Source organism: Lygodium microphyllum, chromosome 23 (genome assembly GCF_053477565.2).
Source record: "Lygodium microphyllum isolate KBCC chromosome 23, Lygodium_microphyllum_v1.1.10, whole genome shotgun sequence".
In the NCBI taxonomy this organism is placed as follows: Eukaryota; Viridiplantae; Streptophyta; class Polypodiopsida; order Schizaeales; family Lygodiaceae; genus Lygodium; species Lygodium microphyllum.
The window spans coordinates 97,587,756-97,612,163 of NC_141157.1; the positions used below are offsets into that span (position 1 = coordinate 97,587,756).

Below are 24,408 nucleotides of genomic sequence, written 5' to 3' on the forward strand. Positions count from 1 at the left end.
ATTCAACTTAGATCAGCAAAATGGAAGTATATGATAATCTAGGTTGTAGTCAAAGTGTAGGAGCCAACAAATCATGGAAGCTCATTCAAGTTGTCACCTCTGTGAGTAATAAAATATACTCTCTCGTCTCTGCTCATTGTCTGGAGAAGGTCAATGTGAGTCTAGGATATCTATGGTGCAAGAGCTCCCATATCCTGTGCAAGAAAGTCACTATTCTAAAGAGTGCCTCTATAACCATAAGTGTTTCCCTTGACTTTGCTTTGATAATAGGGTGGTTTGGGGTACATGTGGAGGACTTACTCTTAATCATGTGTGATATCATCATCATCAGTGGTCTCTCTATGTGGTCCCAACTATCATAATGGTCTCTCCTTAGGCTTGTCTAGTTAGCCAATGGGCTCAATCATTTGTGGTATGGGTTCCAAACCCAAACCTTCAACTCCATACAAAAGGGTAGGTGTAAATTAGGTGTCAAACAACCCTAGCTTGGTGTGAGGTTCTAAAATTGTATATGGACACACTGGCTCCCCAAGGCCCTTATGCTGCATAACCTTGTGCCAATTAGGCCTCAGTTGCCCCTCTTAGTAATAGTGATTTATTGTTTCAAAATTAAGTTTTTATTTCATCACTCAAATAAGAGAATATCCTAATTATGTACAATACCATGTTATATGCAACACTTCCAATAAGAATGTATTTGTATAAAGAAGCAAAGCTAGCTCATGCTTTGATACGATCAAAATACCCTAATTATGAACAATACCATGTTATATGCAACACTCCCAACGAGAATGTATTCACCTAAAGAGGCAAAGCTAACTAACGTTGACAATCAAAATACCCTTCAGCTCTAAAAGAACTTGAGCTCATTTAACCTACAAGGACACTTGTGACAACCCTAAGGGCCCTAACACAACCCTTTGCATAGCCCAAATCACACAATATTGGAGTTCATCAATCCTCAACCTTCTATGCTAGGCATAAAACACCGTCAAGCAAAATATCTCAACTCATACTCAACATTGTCGACTGTGAATCCCTCTCTCTCTCTCTCTACACAACAAAGGTTTCTTTCAAATTCCCTTGTAAAGCAACTCAAATTTTGGAATCCTCTCTGGTGGAATAGGGCAATTGACAATCATTTTTCCTTTCATTGCTCCTCTGAAAATTGTCTGCAACACAACAACTTTTTATATTAGAAAAGTACTATAATTAACTATCAAGTATATAAATGCATCTACACATGGATAACAATAACTATGTTTTTGGCTCGTCTTGGAGTGTATTCACACATATGTAAACAAGTATACTACATAGGCTCGTTGATTGAGGATAGAGGTTGGTATCACTAATTTAGAAGACCTTTGCAAATAGATACTTCCATTGAGAAGAACTTCGATACCTTGGTGACAAACACAGATAAAAGTCTACTTAAGGAAATTTGTGTTATCAGTTTAAACATTACACAAGTGGAAGACTAATTTGCACAGCATACATAGCAACTACTTCAAGCTCAATTGATATCCTCCACATTATTTCAGATGAACTGAACATATACTGTCATGACTTCTTGCTCTGTTCAACTAGGCCTCACTTGCTACCATTCTATTGTCAGGGTGAGACTGATGATATACAACCCGGTGTCACTATTTTGATTCTCCATATTAGAGTCCAGTCACTCAATTTGTGTTAGGCTTCAGACTAAGGCACATACATAGACTATCACTCTTACTGTCTTGTGTTAGGCCTCAGACCACGGCACATCCACTTTCCAAATCTCATCACCCTGTTATTTGAAACTGATTTAATCATGTTCCCTGTATGCACCCAGGTCAGGGGGAGGGGGCAGAGAAAGGTGATTTGCATGTTGTTTCATTTTAATGGTGATTGGATGGACGATGTGTCCAATCAACCATGCATTTCATTTGATAAATGAACAGTTTTCACATGGTGTATGTATGTTCCAATAACCGATTTTTTTAAGTGTAAGTTTTACATACATGTGTACCAGCAGTATGATATTAGAAACGATGCATATGTCCACAAAGCATCAAAAATGTGAAAGACCTGTACAAATAAGTCTGGATGAGAGAGGGTACAAACCTCCACTACATCAATGAAATCTTGCTTTGTATGAAAAGCTCCTATCCATTTTGTGTGATCAGGCGACCTGTCAATTTAGAAAAGCTGCTCCATAAGATCATAGGGGTTGAAGGTGAGTAAGATTCTTCACACTTTTAAGAAACTGACCCAGAATCCATCTTCATGTGTTGAGCATTGAAAAAAAATATGGTTGCAGGGATCCACGTGATGTCAAAGTACTTGACATACACTTGTGTTGCTTCAGCATTAACATCCACAACTGCTATAGAGGCAAACTTGGACACCTCTCGTGCAGATTTTGCAAGCTGCAAAAAGAAAACTTACCAGTTTATGCAACACAACATATTCCTGACACAAGGCCATATGCACAAATATACAGTTCATGCTTTGTTTCTTATCCCCTATATATTAATCCCTTCTGAACTCTCATAGCATTTGAATTCCAGTTTGCTTCTTCACTTTGCACTTCTGTAGACAGGCACGTATAAGCCAATCTGAAAGATCTCAACTTCCACACAAACTATTATTAAACCCCAATTAATACACTGTAATTCTTTGAAGGATCAGATACCTCCAGACTTGCTTCAGTGAAAAGTAGGATCAGAAGAAAAATCATAGACCTTCAAATATAGCAATGGATTCTAAACAAGTTATAAGAATTCACATGCCACTATTTTCACTCTCAGAGGCAACAAACATAATTCTTTCCAAAAGTTTACTCATCTTCCTTGAACAAAATGTTACTACCATCTTTCCAAAGCTTATTAACTTTGTACCTACATTGTTGGAATCAATAAGTTAACCAACAAAGGGGACAAAAGAGGCTTAGTGCCAGAACTTGCTACTGCTGAGAACTAGGGGTGCTATATACTCTAGACTAGTCTTTCTTGGGTGCATACAGTTCCGTTTGAGATAGTGTGTCCAGCTCCAGGTTCGCCACAACAAGTTTCTGTCCAAGGCACTTGTTTTTGGGACACTGATCCACCTGAGTGGGAGCTCAGCCCATCAGTCATGTATATATATTCAATGTACTCTGATTTTCATCTCATTCTCTAATATTAACATTCCCCCACCAATGAGTTGAGTTTCTTGCATCTATCATTATGAGTTGAGAGCGAGTGAGCACTTTCCATTTCATTCTCCCTCATTGCATTAGGGCCAAATGTTTCACTCTCCAGAGTAGCAGAAGGCTGCATATCAGCTACACCAACAAGGCTGTCAGCCAGTTTGTGGCAGCAGAGACATCTGAAAACATGACCTCAAGGTGCATTTCAGCAAATCGTGGCAGCAACAGGCTGCATTATTAAGTTGGATCAGTAGGAAATGCCTTTATCCAGGAGTCAGGACAGTAGCAAACAGGTGCATTGTCATTGAATGAGGCTGAAGTTAGTTGCACGTCCATAAAGGGAGGCAGCAATCGACAAGTTGAGGCAGCAGGAGACTAGATATCAGGAGTTAATTGAAGGGGAAATCACTGGTAAGACCATCACTTGACTTTGAGTTGATCCAAGGTTCGTTGAGTAAATGTCCACTTGGAATTTGACGTAAGTCCAGAAGGTTAGGTTGATCTCCTCATTAAGACAAGTTGATCTATCAGCAAGTTGACCCGACAATTCAATGTGGCACTGCCATCTAAGCAACAAAAACCGTAACTTTGTTTTTCTATTTAGGATATTTTAAAAGTCCTAATTGCAAATAGGAAGCTTATTTTGTGAGAATCCATCTCCAAGGTCTTCAAATTGGAGCAAACATTCCAACACCACCTCTTCAAATCCGGTTGGAAGGACCAATGCTAATGCTTTAAGTGATGCTCTTCAATTCTTTATCATTTAAGGCTTTAGTAGATATGAGCAATCTTATCTTCAAAAGTGCAAAATTGCAAATTACTCCAACTTGTACTTGTGGCCTAGTAAAATGGTAAGCAACATCAATATGCTTTGCCTTAGTATGATACACAAGATCCTTTTTGGGGCTGTAAATGGAGACCAACATACGAATTAATACAATACAATACCCTTAATGACTTTGGTATCTCAACACCCCCTCTCAAGCCAAAAAAGGTGCCCTAAGAGGAGTCAAAGAGACATTCTCCACCCTGTATGACTTTTAAATGTACATAAAGTTTAAAAATGCAGGAGTCCCCAAAGAAGATTAGGAGAAAGGTAGTCGATGATTAGGGTAGCACTATAAGCCAAGAATTCCACCCGAAAGGAAACCTATGAAGAAGAACAATTGCATAATCCTATGCCTAGAGAGTGAGGACACTATCCCCTTCTCTGTGTTGGACAAGATGTGAAGGCACAACCACCAAGTCATGGCTAAAACATTGAAGACCCTGAACCTATAGATCCTAGGTGTCAACGAGTGAGAGAGCAGCTCAAGGCCAACCACCCCATCAAAGCGTAAATGAAGAATGAGGAGGCTTTACCACGATGTGTGAAGGACCACACAAGTAGTGACCCCCTCTAAGAGTGGATCCCTCAATTATAGGTTCAAGGTGACCGATATGGGGTTCTTCATTTCTTCCTCGGACATGAGATATGGTAGAGAGAGGGGGATCTTTTTCTCTCAACAATGTTATGCCCAAGAGCTCTTGGCTGCCTTTGAGATGTCACGTTGTCCCATTTCTACTTTCATGGATCCTAATTGGGAGGTTTCAGCTTATGGAGATTCAAAGGCCATTGATGCTTCCAATATCGAAGGCTAGTGGGTTGCAAATAAGGGATAAGAAGAGTGGCTAGGCAACCTCTTAGTTATAGATGTGGATCCTTCCAAAATTAGGGTTTTGGGGTTGTTTTAATGAGCTAATGAAGATTTAATATGCAATGCATCTTTTTAAGATTAAGACTGGCTTTCAAGCCCAAAACTCAAGGGACTACAAGCATGGCTCAGTCCATAATACCCTGAGGCATCCCACCCCCAAGCAATCAAGGCATCAAGCCAAGGGTGCACATTGACTGTCCAAAGACCAACCAAGACTATAGAGGCGATGGTTATCTTACCTCATGAGCATAAAGGGTCACCCCAAAGAGGCCAAGGTATCAAACAAAGGATGCTTGTCAATTGCCCAATGTCCTATCAGGACTTGCAAAGGCAATTAAACCGCTTTGAGCTTCCTTTTTTTTCTTTTTGGAAGAATAACTCTGCCCATAGGGAAATATGTAGATCCAACATTACAAAATAGAAGACTATCCCAACCACCTATCCAAGGTGTCACGGACAAGAAAACGTGGTGAAGAGAAGTAAGATGAGACCACAAAGGAACAATGAGAATCCCATGTCCCCAACACAAAAAGGACCAGTGCAAACCTACATGTTAGTCCTAATTTGAAATATAAAACCCTACAAAAGAGATTAGAATCCGTAAAACAAAGTATTATAGTGAGAAAAGTAAAGCTAAACTAAATGAAGAACAAAAGTAAAGAAATGTGTTAAGGGAGGAATGCAACGGAAGACAAATGAAGGAAATCCTAAATCTGAAGTAGCTATGGACCCGACTCATTAGCCTAATGAGCTAAGAGTGATAAAATAGTGCTAGACTAGCCTAAAGTACTCTAAGAAACCTAGAGAGATTGTCAGAAGAACATAAAATTTTGATGTTTTCCTTAGCATTTGATTAGGTTGTTAATAAGATGTGCAAATGAGAGGTGCACATGTGATCTGCAAGTTAGTTATTTCACAATGATAAGCCAAGAACCCTGAGATATCAATGAGTGTCAAAGACAAAAGTTGTAATGAATTATACTAGTCAAGTACTAAGTAGTGCTTGTTAGTTTGGGCCTCTGGTATTTAATTAGCCATTAAAATTCAATGAGTGACACTAGGAACTAGGCATTAATTAATTGATTGATGCCAGTTTAGGGGCTAATTAATACTCGGGATCACTTGGGAGTCAAGACTCAAAATGGCCTAGCCAATTTAATTGTGGATGGGCATATTCAATTTTCTATGCAAGGACAATGTCTATATTATGAAATTCTGAAAATTAATTAAATCGCTGAAAAATCTAATTAGAAGGCTACCACTTGGCAAAACTTGCCCATGCAAGTGAAGCGAAGGCTATTAAAGGTTGGTGGAGATTCACTCCAACTATTCAACAAATTGTAGAGGTTGAGAGAAAGAAAAAGAGTATTGTCTAAGAGGGTATCAGCAAGTTTTGGCCATTTCCAACGAGTGAGTCTTAAGTGTCAATAGAGGTTGAATACCACTCCAAATAGCAAATGGCCTAGCCAATTTATTATTTAATTATGGATAGAAACATTTAATTTTGGGAAGGGTCAGAAGGATTGAAATTGATTTTTACAACTATTTAATTTTAAAAATTAATTAAATGACTGGATAATACTGAAAATGGATTTAGAAGGCTGCCCAAATTGCTTGCCGATCGTATGTATAGAAAGGGGCTTTTGGATCAGCAAAGGAGATTGTGGAATCTCAACTTGTATACTGTCCATTAGCAATTAAAGATAAAGAAATACCAAAAGGGGCACTAATTCTAGGGCCAACTAGGTGTCTATTGTCCAAGATTGTTAAGGTAATGTGTGCATTTCAATTTTTACTCAGTTATTAATTGTTGTAAAGTGCTTGATCAGGTTTTACCACCCTATCCAAGGAGGAAGGCTAGTTTCACCAATAGCTGGAATTCACTCGCTAAATTTTTCAAGAAGCCAACTATCCCAATTGAATTTGGGGCTAGATTTGACCAGCCAAGGGTCAATTAGAGGCCAAACCAGGCTCTACAAACTTCTCACACCGCTTCAACCTCTGCTAAGAATGCCTTCCACTCATAAGACTTACTTGAATGGGTCTAACTACACCACTTGGTCTAATTTAACACGGCATGTGTTAGACTCTCAAAGTGAAATCTTTGTGGAGTATCCAATCCAATTGTCTAAGATTGCATACCCAAAATCTATAAGACTCATTCCAACTGATGAGGGCATCAAGAGCTCTATTGAGGATCTCTACAGCTGCAACAAATGCCCTAAAATTGCTCATCCCCAACTAAATATACTGATGTGTCATTGGCAAACTCCACATCAAGGACCTCCTTGAACTCAAGGATGCACTAGTAGTTGAATGTTGAACCTCTCTCCTCTAACCCCACTAATGAGAGGACTTGGCCCTGGGCTGAAGATGTAAAACATATCTCCACCTCTTTGATTTCAATTCAATAATAAAAAACCATATAAAGTGGATCAAAGGATCTGATTGGTTTCCTGGTTAGAAAGAAACTGATGACAGAAATTCATGAGTCGGGAAAAATTCACAATCACCATCTTCCATTTCATAGTTATGGCTATTTGTCCACCCAATAACAAGAAAACAGATCAGAACAACACATGACAAATGATTAAGAGTATTATATATGCAAGCCAAATGCATGCCTCAAACACGGAGAAAGAGAGAGTGCACATACGATTTCATCAAGCTGCATACACACAGCATCAGAAGCCTGCCCAAACCGTAGCACAAGTACTTTGTCCAAGGTGTCACAAATGATCTTATCCACCTCCTCCTTTCTTGTCAAAGTTGGCAGAAGGTAGCTCATGCTGACACAAAATTAAATAGAGGGCTTCAGCCAAAGTTAGGAGGTTTTTATTTTAGGAACGTTCTAAAGAAGATTAAGAATCAATGTTGCATGTCCCATGTTTAGCCAAAGTCACTAAGATTGATGTTGGACTGTCCTCCAAACATAATTGGACTATTTAATCCATTACGAATGGTTGGAAATTTTTGTGTCTGGTCCATTAAGAATGATAGGAAATTTTTGTTGGGTTTATAAAGTTTTTCAAGGTTCTTTGATTGATTATATCATTAAGAATTACAAGAAGTGTTTCCCAAGTTTTTGAAGCTTTTCAATGTTTTTGCTTGATTTTATCCTCCTCCTACCAATTATTGAATAGTGTTCATGTACTCAACCCTCTTCAAGCACTTCCCTCACTTGTGGAAATCTTATTTGGAATTCTCCCAACCTGCTTTCCATTTCATATGCTTGCATATAGAGTCTTTTACTCACCTTTTTAAAATTTACATTCATTCAACATCGTAAACCTTAACTGTCCTCTGTCTATACAATTTACCTCTAAGCTTTACATGCTAAACACCACAAAACACATTCCAAAACATCAAAGCTCTTGTCATTAAAGGCTTTACAATTTACCTCTAGGCTTTACATTCTAAAAACATCATAGCACTTGTCATTGAAGGCAATGAAAGATGGAAACTCTTAAGAAACACATGACATAAGGGGATTCAGAGGCAGAAGCGATGCTACTGCTCCAATATTGCAGCAGTGATGTTGTGTATATACAAGGCGAATGGCTGCTCAGTACCTTATGAGTTGTATTTCCAGCCCCAAGTGCACTCTTTAACTCTATGCAGACCCCATCCACTTCCAGGTTGGATATGTTGATCAGCCTTCAGCTATCACTGTTCAGCACGTTTGAATATGAATGCCTGCTAAGGAAGACAAGGAGAGACTTGCGGACTGATAATGATTGCATGATTGAAGAGGACTACCTACCATAGGACAAGTGCCCATCCGTCCTCATAGGGTGTGCTCCCAAATGTACCACCAAGCCTGACACTGCTGACATGGCACACATTCCAAGAATCCAAGCCAAATGTCAGATAGACAGAGAAGAAAATAATTCTAATTAGAAAAGGCTATTTGCATATACTGCTCTGCTCTCTTGCTCTCTCTGTTTGCTCCACAATGGCACCGCTTCATAAGACTAACAGTGGACTGCCACATCTCTCTTTTTTTTTCATGAAGAAGCTCAAATTAAATGAAAGTACTTACATCAAGCCTTCTGGCCAGCCATTAAAAACCATGAAAATCCCAGTGTGATTACAAGTCAAGCCAAAAGGCTACCAAAATCTAGCACACAAATATGACATAGGCAGCACAATAGAGCTAGAGTGAACAATATCCAGCCAAGGAGCAGCTGCGTCAGGGAGGACCAGTTCCGCCGAAAACATGGAAGAGAACTGCCATAACAGCAATCTACTCAAGGCCGAATCAAAAATGAAGGCATTACATGTGCACCAAATGTGCCAAACAGCTGCCCGCCTGAGAAAATAGAAGGGTCAAGATGATCTAACTGCAGAGGGGACAAAGAAGGCAGCTTGCCCAAGACCCACGAACGGACGGACATACACCAGTGAATCACCGAGATCCACACGCACAAAACAAAGCTCCAAACCTATCTCACTACGGGCATACACTAACGAATCACAGAGATCCACACACCCAAAAAAAAGCTCCAAACCTATCTCACTATAGGGCAAGAGATGAAGAGATGAATCGGTCTCATCACATGTAGTGCAAAAGATACATCAACACTGTGAGATCTTGCAAGCACATAGCACATCCCAGTGGTCCAATTCTGAGCAATGCCCAATGGTGATTCGTGTGGTGTAGACACTTATTAGAGTGTCAATGCAGGGTGTGTACACCTAGTGTCTTAGGACATTAAAGTAGTGACAATAGGCTCTAGAGTAAATAATCCTAACTCTAGTTAGTTGGTGGAAATATGATATGGTCAACCTTAGACCTGAACCTTAGTTATACTTTCATCTATCTTTTCAGTTCAGCAAGCAAGCGACTACTATTCACTATCTGCTCTCTTGTTGTTAGAGATTAGTCATCCCCTGGAGTAGCATTTCTCAGACAGATATGGGCCTTCATTTCTTTTTAGGGCATGAGATTTACCAAACTCCGAGGGGGATTTTTATCTCCCAACAACGGTATGTGCAAGGGCTTTTTGCCATGTTTGAGATGGAGGGATATAAGACCATTTCTACTCCTATGGATCCAAACTAGAAGGCTACAGCCCACGCAAATTCTTTAGCAGCGGATGCTACCCACTACATGCAATTGATTGGGTCCTTGATTTGGCTTCTAAACACTTGGGTTGATTTGTGCTTTCCTGTAGGTCTATTGGGGCAAGTTCATGAGTGAACCTAAGATGGTACATTAGCAAGCTACTATGAGGATTTTGTGGTTCTTGAGAGGGACCCCCAATCTTGGTATTCACTATTCAACGGGTACCAAAGATTCACCTTTGGTTCTTACAGGCTAGATGGATTCAAATTGGGTGGGCCAGAGATGTTGACCACCGGAGGTAAACAACTGAATATTGTTTTACTTTGGGTGCAAGTGTTATCTCGTGGAGTAGCAAGAAGCAGCCTAGTGTTGCTCTTTCTTTCACATAGGCGGAGTATCAAGTGGCCTCTTCTACCATATGTGAGACAGTATGGCTTCTAAGGTTGCTAGGAGAGCATGGCTATCCTCAGACAAGTCCTACAACACTTCATTGCAACAATGAGAGTTGCATTGTTTTTGCATGGAACCCAATGTTTCATGCTAAGACGAAGCACATTGAGATTCGGTACCATTTCATTTAGGAGAAGATCTTGGATGAGACCATTGATGTGGTTTACTACAAGACGGAGGATAATCTTGCAGATTTGTTTATGAAGGCGCTTCTTCTCCAACAACACTCCAAATCCCTGAGCCTTATACCGCGTCCAAGATCTAAGAGGGGGTGTTAGAGATTAGTCATCCCCTAGACTAGCATTTCTCAAGTTACCATTAGTATAGGCAGTTCTCTCAGAGGTACTCTCGGAGGGCATTATTCAGTATTCCTCTCAATTTGTGGCCATTTCTAGCAATCACAGTGTACGAGCATCTTTTTGGGCATGTGACTATACCACATGGCTAGTTGCCGATCAAGTCGACCAATTTTTGTTGACCAACTGCATTATTTTATTGTATTTATTTCCTCCTATATAGGCCTACTTGGCATACTACGCTACACTCTGACATTTGTTTCTATCTCTTGTTGAGCTAAAATATGCATTACTTGCTGATTAGCCTCTTAAACAGCCCCAAAACACACTAAAAATGCTCTTTTAGAGTAAAACCCTAAAACGGGGAGCAGTTCGAGAGAGTTCAGTGGAAACCCTAAAACGGGGAGCGGTTCCAGAAAGTTTAGTGGAAACCCTAATTTTTGGGGCGCCCTTCCACATCTATAAATAGACAAGCTGCTCCCATTCAGCCATCATCCTTGTTTTGCAGGTTACACCAGCCCACACACCCTCTGCTGCTGTTGGCGCCCAGTTTCCAGCCTGCAGCCCGCCTCCATCTGCTGTCCAGCCATCATCGACTGCAGCCACATCATCTTCAGCCTGTCCATTCCTATAGGTGATAGCTCTCAGCTGTTGGCGACTTCTCCAAATTGTCCCAAACTGCTGTCCAGCCTGCTGTCCATCATCTCCAGGGTCAGCCAGTCTGCGTTTTCAGCATTGAAGGCTTTGACACTCTCAGACACTGTTTCAGCCTGCTGTTTACAGCAGACTGTGCACAATTTCCAGCCTCCGATTGGTGGTGCACTGCTGCATTTACCAGTTTCCAGCCTCTAGACCGCTGCGTTTTGGTGACCAGCCTAGTACCATTCACTATTCAACACTCCTACACTCCGACTGGTGGTCACAGACTTGGGATACGTCACATTCCGACATTGCTCTGCCCTTGAGCACACTGTACACTCTTACATTCATTTACAGCATTCATTCACTTCAGAGTTGTGTTCTCTCTCTCCCTTCTTCTGTTTGTGTTTGAGTTTTTGTGTTTCAGTTTTGAGTTTTGCGTTTAGGGTTTGAGTTTTGCCCTCGGTGTCTGTGCCTGTGTCTTTGTGTTTCTGTCGTGGTCGTACACTCTGTGTGCCCTCAGTGCAAACCCTCGCAGTCTTCTTAACATGGTATCAGAGCCGGTGCTCTTGTAAAGAGTATCCTGCAGATATTGTTGAGAGCTAGTCTTTGTTCAAGGCACACAATACGACTCGTAATCGAATCACAATGTCCCAGACACCTTCTTCTCCAATTCCTATGATGTCTTATCAAGCTTCTCCATCATTGGAGGCCCTGAGACGGCATTATGGACTCGGTGAAGAGGAAGACACTCCACCTTCACCAAACTTCACTAACGTGACAGAGGAGGACTTTGAGGAGTACTATCGCAACAAGTAGGGTGATGTTTACACCCCTCCTACCAGTTTTGCTACCACATTCAGACCGGTTGGTGAGGCTAGCTACCTCTCCAATCATGGAGGACATACGGCATTCGGAACGTCTGGCGATCCATCTTCATCATCTCCGCCGGGTCCAATGTCAGGTTTGTACAATTCTTTTGTGTTGCAACCCTCGCCTATTTCTTCTTTTGAGGTAGAGAATCCGGATCCTTTGCGTATGTGAACTTCAATAGAGGGGGCTTACGAAGCAGACGAAATTCAGGTACATCTACAGTTTCTGTTTCATTTGAGCATATCACACACACTTCTCACTTCCCTCCCATCCCACCCTCTTCTATATCACACCTTGATCATCTCTCATCATCTTTCCAAAATCTTGGATTATTCTCCACATCCACATCACACTTCCTAGGGGTTGGATCTACTATCTCCGTTCCCAGCACCTTTTCCTTCTCCACCCCATTCTCTACCTCTTTGCACCATGGTACTTCGTTAGGGGGAATGCCACCCTTTAACATAGTGCCTCTCACCTTTCAGCAAATGAGCGCACTCATCACTCCTGAGTCGATTATGATGGGCATCTCCCTCACTATCCCCAGCTTCACATCTCCCATGACCACTCATACGCAGGGGTTTCCATCCTCAGCTTATGGTGCGTTTTCACACTCCTTGGGTTACACCTACGAAGGGATTCCCTTCTTCTGCTCCCCGTGTTCCCATCCCACCTCCTTGGGTTCCTCATCTGGCTACCATGCCCATGCCTAGTCAACCCATCCCTACCTATGGATCCACCTTGCACACTACAAGCATGCCTGGTGGGCACTCTGGGGCCCATTCCCAAGTGTACTCCACTCCCCCATCCTACCCACACTACACTATAACTACCTCCATGGCTGATTTTGCATTTAATGCTATCAAAACACAACATACATGATACTTTGATGGTGGAGCATCCAAGCACATCACTTCACAGAAGTGTTTGTTTACATCTATGAATTCAACCCCTGCACAAAAGAGAGTTACATGTGCGAATAACTCTAGGTATGATGTCTGTGGCATTGGTTCAATGTTGATTACTGCTACAGATGGATCAAACTTCATGCTTGTGGATCTGTTGTTTGTGCCTAGGAGTACTAAAAATCTCTTATGAATTTCAGCATTCAATAAGCAAGGTTTTCAAGTCATCTTTGAAGATGACAAATGCAATGTCAAAGATAGAGAGTTTGATTATACTCTTCACTTGTCAAGCACCATGTATAAGGGCCTTTTCTTGCTGGATACATATAAGAGGAGATCTCATGATACTCTGGCACTTAGCACAATCAGGCCCACTATGTAGAATGCAGAGCTATGGCATGCCCATTATGGTCACATGAGTTTTGGCAATCTAATGACACTTCAGAGTTGTCAGATGGTGAATGCTGTATTTTGGGAAAAATGCATCGTTTTGCCTTCAAAAAGAATGGTACAGTGCATGCTATCCGTAAGTTGCATCTTATACACTCTGATGTGTGTGGTTCCATGCGGACATGAGCTCTTGGGATTCATCTATATTTTGTCACCTTCATAGATGCCTACTCTAAATACACATGGGTGCATGGTCTTAAAGCAAAATCCAATGTATTCATGCACCTTAAACACTTGGTTCCAAAGTTAAAGGCTGAAACAAGTCTAAAAGTGCACACACTTCGGACAAATAGAGGGAGGGAATACATGTCTCGCACATTTGAGACATTCTTGCTTTAAGAATGGTATCACACATCAGGCCACTGTGAGGATGCCACCACAACAGAATGGCATTGTCGAAAGAAAGAATCGGACACTCATCATGGAGATGACTAGATGTATGTTGAAAAGTAAGGGGTTGGATATATATTGAAAAGTAAGGGGCTACCGCACAAAATTTGGCTTGAGAGCCTTCAATGTGCTAATCATATGCTGAATCGTGCTCCTACAACGGCACATTAGACTATCACTCTTTTTTAGGCTTGGCATGAGAGGAATCCGAAGGTTGACTACTTTCATGTCTTTGGATGCATAGCCTATGCTCGTGTGCCACAAGAGCCTCGTGGAAAGCTCGATGATGAGGCCTCAAAATGTATCTTTATTGGCTACACTTTGGAAAGCAAAGGCTATTGGTTATATGATCTACACACTCGCAAAGTTTTTGTCGGTAGGGATGTTGTCTTTGCTGAAAATGCAACCTTTTCGCATGACCAATTTGAAATGCCAGCCACATATGATTTGTGTGATGTTTACCAAGGTCTTCTTGTTAGCAGTCATGTTTGTCATGCCTTGTCATCTCTTGCCTGTGAGCCTCAGTCTGAGTCAGACGAGGACATTAGGAGCTCTGACATGTCTGTCAAGTGTTATGATGGGGGAGGCTAGTCACTCTTGACTGGCTGTCTTAGGATGTGTATTTCTTTTTGGCCTCTTTTAGTGGGCAGCCATTGGCTGCCCGGCCACTTTTTTGGTCACAGATGTGGGGCGCCCATTTTAGGGCATTTTTAGGGTTTGCGTCCATTTTAGGGTTAGGGTTTGTCCTTTTGCCTATTTATAGGCAGCCTCCCTCCCCACTTGATCACTTGTCTTCTTGCAGATTCCGACACTCCTTCTCCCTCGTGGTGGTGTTGTCATCATCATCAGCCTAATCTGGTGCCCTCACTGACACTGTGGGCTGCGTGCAGGGACTGATCAGTCTCCTTCTGCCTTCCCGTTTGTATTCAGCATTCATTTCAGTTAGTGCAGATTTCTCTTCCTTATTTTCTGCTCTCTCTCTCTCTCTCCCTCCGTGTTCGTATTCCCTCTTCCGCAGCGCACTCTCACATGGTATCAGAGCCGAAGGAGAGTACACAGAGCTGAGTTTTACGCGGGAGAACACCCACAACCTTGCGCTTGCTGGTCAAGACGTCTCCAACAACTGAGGCGTCACCTTCTGTACCATCTCCTTGATCAAGGCGGCCTGTTTTGGTGTCCACCTATTTGCATTAGCTGCTGGCGTCATCCCCAAATTTGCGTTTTCAGCCTGGGCAGCCCTCCTCCAGCTGGGCGACACTCCTCTAGCCTGCGCCTTGCTGTTCTGGCTGTTGTTCCATCTTCAAGCGGCTCTTTTCCTGCTGGCGACCTATTCCCAGGCTGCGTTTTGAGGCAAGAGGCTGTTTTTCTGTGGTGATTGCATCGTTAGCACTTGCGTTTGACATCATCCTTGCGTTCTGTGCAAGGCGGCCAGCTCAGGAGCTTCTGGTGTTTGTGTTTCGGCACCGGCAACCTTCCCTTGTTGTGTTTTGGTGTTTTCAAATATCGAAGATGTCTTCTCATCAGTTTACGGGCTTTGATGACTCAGATGACGAGCTTTTGTCTCAACACTCATCTGAACGGAGGCATGATTTCTATCACGAGGACCGTCGTCCGGAGTCTATTCCTCTTTCCCGTCCCCCTTCTATTCATGTATCTCGGCGAGCCCCTTCCAGTGGGCCGAAGATGCAGCCTTTGGTACCCCCTGTACAGGTACCCGTACTTCCTCAGTTGCCCAAAGAGGACCAGTTGGATGGCTCCAACTTTTCTCTATGGTCCTGCAAGGTGGAGTGTATCTTGGACTCCTTCGATCTTTGGGAGCTTGTTTCTGTTCCTATTCCCCGGCCTCAGGTGGATCCCGCAGATGGGACATCTATGGATCGTGTAGCCTTATGGGATTGGCTCAATTCTAGAGCCAGATCTTTCCTCTTTCTGAGTTTGCAGGATTCTGTCCTTGTTCATGTTCACAGGTTGAAGACTGCAACAAATGTGTGGAGAAAGCTCGCGTCTCTCTATCAACAGAAGACGTTTGCCCACCGGATATCTCTTGAAAAGAAGTTGCGGATACTCGCTATTGATGATAGTCCTTCCATGAAGGACCACATTAACAGATTACAGGATATGAGGGATGAGCTTGCATCCCTCGGTCGGACGATATCTTCTGAAGACATGGCTATGATTCTCTTGACTCAGCTGCCATCGCCTCGGTTTGATGTCTTCTACACCAGCCTTCTTACATCAAGGACCCGTGAGAAGCTTCTATGGGAGGAGCTATTCCCGCTTGTCTTGGAGCATGACGAGCGACTCAGAGAGGTCAGTGCTAGTGGATCCGACTCCACTAGAGCCTTTATTGCAGGTTCGGGAGGACAGAAGAAGAAGAAGTCAAAGGCTAAGAAGAAGGACAGTTCTTCAAGCTCTGACTCAGATTCAAAGAGACCGAAGTGCCCACAGTGTGGGAAAGGGACACATCCCGAGGAGAAATGTTGGAAGACATACCCTCACCTTCGTCCGGGAGCGAAGGGTGGATCTACATCGGAGCCTTCTTCTACCTCTACACCAGCTGTTACCCATGAGTCAGTGTTCCTTCATATCCATGCTTTGGAGGAGGATTCTTCTTCCGTGGCTACAGTGTCTTCTGCGCAGCCTTGGATAGTGGACAGTGGTGCTTCGAGTCATATGACTCCCCGAGGTGATTTGTTACAGGATCTCCGTCCATCCACTGTTGGTGACATTTTATCAGTGCCTATTAGTGGTGTTGGCACATTACCTTTGTTTACCGACCGACCTTCGAGCTCCTTTTCACAGGCCCTACATGTTTCAGATTTGGGCCTTCCCCTCCTCTCAGTTTATGGCCTTACGAGGCTTGGCACACAAGTGATCTTCACCAAGCATGCCGTTGTTATTGAGGATTCTTTTACAAGAGCTGTCTTATCTACAGGTTGGCAGGAGAGCGGGCTTTACAGGCTCCATTCCCCTTCTTTGATGCAGGGTCCTCCACAGCAGTCTATTGCTACACCCGTTCCCGCTTGTGCACCTTCTATTCCACAGGTTTCTTCCCATCCCCCACCTTCTCCTCCGGTGGTTCCCTCGTACCCCCCATCCCTTTCACAGGGGGACGATCTCGGTGATGCGGCTGTGGATTCCCTGGCCCCTAGTGTTTTAGAGGGGGATTCCCAGGATCGTGAGGAGCTCCTTCAGCGGCAGTCTACATCGACGGACTTCATCGACATTGGCATTCCTCTTGCCACCCCAGGATCTATTTCTTTTTCGGCCTTCAGCCACATCCAGGATCTGAGAGGGGGTGTTAGCAGTCATGTTTGTCATGCCTTGTCATCTCCTGCCTGTGAGCCTCAGTCTGAGTCAGACGAGGACATTAGGAGCTCTGACATGTCTGTCATGTGTTATGATGGGGGAGGCTAGTCACTCTTGACTGGCTGTCTTAGGATGTGTATTTCTTTTTGGCCTCTTTTAGTGGGCAGCCACTGGCTGCCGGTCACTTTTTTGGTCACTGATGTAGGCACCCATTTTAGGGCATTTTTAGGGTTTGCGTCCATTTTAGGGTTAGGGTTAGGGTTTGTCCTTTTGCCTATTTATAGGCAACCTCCCTCCCTAGTTGATCACTTGTCTTCTTGCAGATTCCGACACTCCTTCTCCCCCATGGTGGTGCTGTCATCATCATCAGCCTGATTTGGTGCCCTCACTGACGATGTGGGCTGCATGCAGGGGCTGATCAATCTCCTTCCGCCTTCCCGTTTGTATTCAGCATTCATTTCAGTTAGTGCAGATTTCTCTTCCTTATTTTCTGCTTTCTCTCTCTCTCTCCCTCCGTGTTTGTATTCCCTCTTCCGCAGCGCACTCTCACACTTCTACCACTTACTTTGGGATCCAAGCTTGCCGTAAATGTCTGAATAAATGTATTACACCAAGCTACTGCTACTCCACATGTCCCCGATCAGCCACTAATTGATCACGGTTTGCCTCTACCAATGGAACATGTAGTTGAGCAAGTAAGGGCTGCTGTAAATACAGCAAAAACAGTCCTTAGATGGCTGTTACAAACTCTCCAGGAGAGTTAGTGACCCATCTCTTCTCCTCCACCATCTTATGGTAGATTTGATTTGTTGATCTTTTCTAGAAATCATCAAGTTTCACAAATATCCAATCTTACCACAGTGAAGAAGGCTGAAAAGCAGGCAATGTAGTATACTGCCAAAGGTGCCCCTATAAGGACAACCATATTTGGCTATAGCCTCTAGGCACCTGAAAGTACTTGCAAATGCGACAGAAAGAATAAAGCCGAGGTTGCCCAGGAATGACAACATCATGGACTATCTACAATCCCAATCAAGACATCTGAAATTTTTTATCTTACTGCAAGCCTCTATCAAGCCAATCTAGTAGCTCGAAAGTGGCCAGCACTTCTACCTATAACGAATTCACCTCCTTTCAGAGATCAAAAGGATGCCAATTTGTAAAGCAAAGAATCTTTTGCCAAGAGCCAATCAAATGCGTAAGAAGAAAGGACTATGAAAGTTTAAGAGGCCGTGTGGAATTCAGCACATGCCACGTGGATAACCATGTGACCATGCGAGATACAAGTCTCCTCAATTAAAAATTCTGCAATATCAATCCAAGGATGACTCTGTACACATACGACCTACAAAAGAACCATTCTCAAAGCTATCATATGGAGATTTGAAATCTAGCAAAGTTGCTCCCCCCAACCGTTTCAAAGTAGTAATATGCTGCCAAGAAATCCATTCCTCGCCTAAATGATTCTCTTTCTTTGTCCACAACATAAACGGATGGGCTGCACCAATTCCAAGGGAGACTTCTTGGTCAAGGAATCAAGGGCATAAAATATGAGACCATACTAATCATGATGGATTGAGCCACTTTTAGTCGTACATGATGAGGCTAGCCCTGAAATTTTCACCACACAAATCCACGACAACATCCAATCAAGCAAGGCCCAAGGAGCCACATCCATACCAATGGGATATTCCAAGTGTCAAGTAATTTTGCCTTTAGAAGCAATGGCTCGTTGCCAACCCGAACTTGCAAATCAATCTCTGTACACGAAATTAGTGTAAATTTTGTTAGCCAACCATTTTGTCTATCAATCATCTCCTAGTTGTGAGCTCCATCAAAGTCTGATGAAGACCCAGCAACGTAGTTCCCTCTATGTGAACCATGCCCTTATGTCTCGGATTTTACAGGATCATGAGTCTACTATTATTGATGAGGCTCTTGCACAAGAACCTCTCCTTGCTCTCTAACAGCCTCCTTCTCTCTCACAATGGCTAGAATAGACTCCACCAGCCCCTAAAAACGTTTTTCCCACTTGCATGGGTAAGTTTTGTCAAGTGGCAACCTTCTAATCCCAATTTCCAGTCAAATTAATTTTCAGAATATTAATTTTAAAAATAATTTATTAATATTCTAGTGCTCAAAAAATTAATTTCACTAGCCAATAATTAAATTGGCTAGGCCAGTTTGTCTTCCAAGTATCCCTGAGCAATTATTGACCCTTAGAGCAACATTAATTAATCAATTAAAGCCTAATCTCTAATGTCACCATTGACATAGTGGCCAATAAATTGATCTAGGCCTAAATTTGACACCAGATACCACCTAGTACCTGTCAGGCATAAATTATTACAACTTTTGCCTTTGGCACCCACTACATCCTCGGGGTCCTTGGCCTGTTACCATGAAATAACTACCATGTGCATCACATATGCTAAACAACCTTGCACATTTGATTCATATCTTAATCAAATGTTATCAATAAGATTATAGCATCTCAAATTTCACATCCCTGTGACAATGGCAAGACCTATGGAAAATCTGCACAATGAAGAGAGCGAAACGCAGTCCTTCGAGTAGTGGGCTATCGAAGTAATCACTGGAATGTGAAAAACTACTGTTGAGGGAGCAAACTGCAATCCTCTAATGCCATCGGAAATGTGGAAGATGATCGCCAACTGTCGAGGAAGCGAACAGCAATCCTTTGATATTAAGGAGTGACCTTGGCAGCAAAACGCAAATCCCAGAGTATTAGAGCTATCAAACGCGGGGAGAGCAGCCCTAATGCTAATGCCAAGTGGATAATGATGATGCCAAATGATGGAGGATGGATAGTGCTACAAAAACGTAGATCCAAGCAGCCCATGACAAACGAGGGATGCCAGGTAATGGAGGAGGAGTCAATTTGCAAAAACGCAAGTCCTAACAGCCCCTATGATAGATGAGTGATGAAATCACTGACACTCAGTAATGGAGACTATTGCCAGAGGCTAAAATGCTAACGCCAACCTAGAGATGATGACACCACGCAAGGAAAAGACCTCCACACTGAAAAACGAACGTAAAGGTGGAGCCTGAAGAAGAAGAAGGGTGTTGACGCCAAGTAAATGATGGTAACGCCAAGTGAAAGATGCTCCAAATACAAGGCTTGATTATGAAATAGGATGCTTGAAGCAAAAGAGGAAGGGTGAAGGCAACCACAAGTCACGAACCACAGTGTCCTCCTGAAGGGATGTGAGGGCAGTGGAAGGGGCTGGTGAGAGAAGGGAACTGGTAGTGGTGACCGAAGAAGATGGTGAAGAATGACTGAAGAGAGTGGTGAGAATGAATGAAGTGATTGCTTATTTATAGGCATAAATTGTCTAGGGTGGCACACCATGTGTGGGAGCCCACTAAAAAAGTGGTAGCCAAAATGTGGACACCAATCCTTTTTGGGATTGTTAGTGCGAAACCCTAAATGAAGTGTGTGAACTAAAAAAGTGGTTTCTCAACAGTGCTGTATAAGAGGAGCTCAATTCCATCAAGCGTAATCAGAATTGGTAATTGGTTCCGCATCCAAGCTAGCCGAAGTTGATAGGTGTGAGGTGGGTCTATAAAATCAAATGCCTAGCTAATAGCACCTTGGTCAAGCATAAAGCTAGACTTGTTCCCAAGGGTATTACACAAAGGGAAAACTTGGACTATTTTAAGGCATTTGCATCTATAGTCCATATGTCTACTATTTGGGTTGTTTTAGCTCTTATCGCCCACCACCATTGGCCGGTTTACCAGATGGACATAAAGTCTGCCTTCTTGAAATTAAAGGAGGATATTTATGTTGATTAGCCTCCTGGTTTTCGTGTGCAAGGAAAGAAGAATCATGTCTATAGGTTGTGGAATGCCCTCTATGGCCTAGAGCAACCCCTCCTAGGGCTTGGTACCAGTGGATTGATCAATTCTTTTAACAAAGTGGCTTCCATCATTTCAATCGTGACTCCAACCTTTATTATAAGGTTGAGGCTAATATGTATACTTTGGTCGTCTTATATGTGGATGCCTTGATTATTACAGGAAGTGACTCACAACAGGTGTATTGGACATGAGAGATTTTGCAATAGAAATTTGATATGACAGACCTTGGGATCCTATACTTTTTCCTTGGTCTTGAGATTAGAGATCCCTTTCCAAATGCTTCTCCATATAGATGTTGTCTTCAATCATTGATCTGACTTATCCATGCTAGATGGATGTCTCTTTTGTAGTAGCTGTTGAGAAACCCTTCACTCGCGTGAAGGGTGAAGGGTGAAGGGTTGCAACCTCTTATTGCTAGTCGCATCCTCCTCCCACCGGCAGCTCACTTCCAGCCTTCCACTACCCTCCCATCCCTTGAGACGAACATTGCGGTTCATGCTTCACACTGCTCTCACACCCCTTGAGGTGGACATTGCGGTTCGTGGTTCGTGGTTCATGGTGGCTGACCTCTTCCTTCTTCAGCAAGGCACACTAGTATCCATGGCTTCTTTACCAACAGATGTCCAGACTATTGGGTGCTCCTACTGTGGCATCACCGAACACACCACCGATGCTTACTGACTTCGACCTTTGCTCCCCACCCCCCCGGAGTATATGCGTCTTCCACCAGGCACTCCTTGTGCCACCTCTCCTTTCTGGGCCACAGATATCTGGCTATCAGAGTTCTGTGCTCAAGGCAATAAGACACATCTGATGCGCACTAAGTCCTTTCGAGCACACGGAGGATCCATTGGTGCTATGACCTCCTGGAGATCGTCGCAATGCCATCGGTAGTCTTCTCCCACTTATTTTCAAGTACAATGGCTTCCACGACCTACGGCTCTATAATCCGCTCCACCGAGAGACAGTGATTGTTTGATACCGTCTCCTTGTCAATCCGCTCCTTCGAGAGACAGTGGCTACTCGACTCCTTCCTCTTCTTCGGCTACCCAGTCCGCTCCACTGAGAGACGACTGTTGTCCATCTCTTGCTCATTCTGAGCCCCACCCATTCCCACCCTCAACTGCTCAGGTTCGAGAGGCTACCTCTAGGAGCTCTTCGGCACCCCAGATACCTTCTTCAGCACGACCGGCAGCACTTCCTACGTCATCAAACATTTCGGAGTCCGTGATCCATGAGTTTTTGGATTCCCTATCTATTTCAAAGGGGGATGTTATTTCTTTGCCCTTAAAGGGGACATCTACTTCTTCGTGACTTCAGCGGGGGCCCCTCCACCTCTCACCTTAGAGGGGGAACCTACTCCACATGAAGTTCTTCACCCATTCTCTACTTTCTTGGGGTGTTTGTCTTCAACCAGTCATCTCTTCTACTTATACCCAAGATCTTCAGGTATCACTTAGATCAGGACCTCGGAGGTTCGGCCACGACTTGGTGACGAGGCCTTCCTATTCCTTACAGCATGGCTGCACGGAGCTAGTGGCTTCTCTCCCGAGGAGGTTGAGTTTCGGGTTTTCCAGTTCACTCTATCTACTATTCTTTACTGCAGGTTCCCTTTCAGGTGGAAATCTTGGATCTTAGGGATCCTCTACATCTTCTTCCTCCTTTTCTCTTCTTGCCTTGGTCACTTGGTCAGCATAGCACCACCTCCCGAGATCGAGTACGGGCATATCCTTATGGTTCTGGACACCACACAAAGTCTGGCATTCCTCCTATGCATTGCATGCTTTCATCATCTTTGTACTAGGGCACTTGGGCAAGCGAACAATTTTCCCACGAGGGGCACTGTCCAAGTGGCACCTGTTGCACGAGCATTCTTCACTATGTAGCATTGCATCTCCACCTCACTCTTCTCTTGTTCCCCTTTTTGGGCCTGAGAGGGGATGTTGAGAAACCCTTCACCCGCAGTTTGCATTTTTGTGTTTCTGTGTTTTGCGTTTAGGGTTTGCAGCCCCAAAAAGGGGCGCCATCCTAGACTGACTATGCCTATTTATAGGCCACTCTCTCATTCATTCCTCACGGCTGATTCATTCAGTCAGTCACCTCTTCTCTCCAGCCTCTCCACTACCCTCACACCCCTTCAGGAGGACATTGCGGTTCGTGGTTCGTGGCAGTCTTCATCATCTTCCTTGTGCTACGGCACCCTTGTTCCCTTGTATCACATTCACTCCATGATTCAAATCTTCATCATTCCATTCATCTGAGTTTATTCTCTCTTCTCTTCTCTTCTCTTCTCCATGTTTGCGGAGTTCACTCCGTGTTCCTCCCCGCCAACCCTACTATCTCGCTGGTACGTCATCTTTTGATAGTAGCATATTATTATCTTCTTTATGAAGACTCCTACTCAAGCTCACTGGAGAGCCACCTTGCGCATCTTATGCTATTTACAAGGGGACTCAATCCTATGAGATCATGTATAGAGAGAAGCCCACTCTTCATAGTAACATGGAACGGGGACGAGGACGGGGACGGGGATGGGGATGGGGGACGGCTAAAAGCAAGGAACAAGAACGAGGGGTGGGACGCAAGAGGGAACGGCATACATAAATAGCATTTGAAAATGTATGCATATGATGTGGTGGATAGATATGTGGGCATAGTAATAGGGGATGCCCGTTTTGTAGCTTCCCGTCCCAATCCCATCCCCATGTTAGAGGCCCCTCTCATGGTAACAGGGGATGGCAATTTATTATTCTTGTCCGCGTGGGCCCGTCCCTATTCCCAAAACCGGTCCCATGTTACAGTGTGTGTGGGTGAATGTATGCTACCGAAGAACATGGAAAAGACACCCACTCCCAAAAAAAAAAAAAAAAAAAGTCAAAAACGTCCCCTAACAAGGGATGTGACAAGGGAACGGGGTAGGGGACGGCCGAGACAGGGGGATGGCTGTTGGGACGGGACAAGGGATGTCCCCATCCCATTTTGGCGTCCCCATTCGGCCCATCCATTCAGGACGGCGTTCCTGTGTTCCGGGGCCTCGGGACGGCCGTTCCCTGTTACTATGCCACTCTTACTGGATGAAGTGACTCAGATTGGGTAGGTGATGTGGAGTCTAGACACTGCACTACAAGTTTTACTTTCTCCCTTGGATCAAGGGTTATCTCATGGAGGAATAAAAAGCAGCCTTACTGTGGCCTTATCTTCTACAAAGTCCAAATACCGAGCCTTTGCCCTAGAGAAGAACCCTATGTTTCATACTCTCACAAAGCCCATAAGG

General features: G+C 43.6%; 1 protein-coding gene across 5 annotated transcripts in view; it reads right to left on the reverse strand.

Moving 5' to 3' along the window:
* Positions 1 to 816: 816 nt before the first annotated feature.
* LOC148016513 (mRNA splicing factor, thioredoxin-like U5 snRNP) overlaps positions 817 to 24,408 on the reverse strand; it is a 34,437-nt gene continuing 10,845 nt past the window's right edge. For 3 of the 5 annotated variants that reach the window (XM_087664310.1, XM_087664312.1, XM_087664311.1), the window contains 6 exons: positions 8,630 to 8,692; positions 8,439 to 8,535; positions 7,523 to 7,655; positions 2,251 to 2,408; positions 2,104 to 2,170; positions 817 to 1,172 (listed from right to left, as the gene is read on the reverse strand). In XM_087664310.1, coding sequence (XP_087520436.1) covers positions 1,074 to 1,172; positions 2,104 to 2,170; positions 2,251 to 2,408; positions 7,523 to 7,654 — 456 coding nt within the window. In that variant the 5' untranslated portion in view covers position 7,655; positions 8,439 to 8,535; positions 8,630 to 8,692 and the 3' untranslated portion in view covers positions 817 to 1,073. The remainder of the gene's footprint in view (positions 1,173 to 2,103; positions 2,171 to 2,250; positions 2,409 to 7,522; positions 7,656 to 8,438; positions 8,536 to 8,629; positions 8,693 to 24,408) is intronic. The other 2 variants (XM_087664313.1, XM_087664309.1) reach the window with 2 other exon arrangements.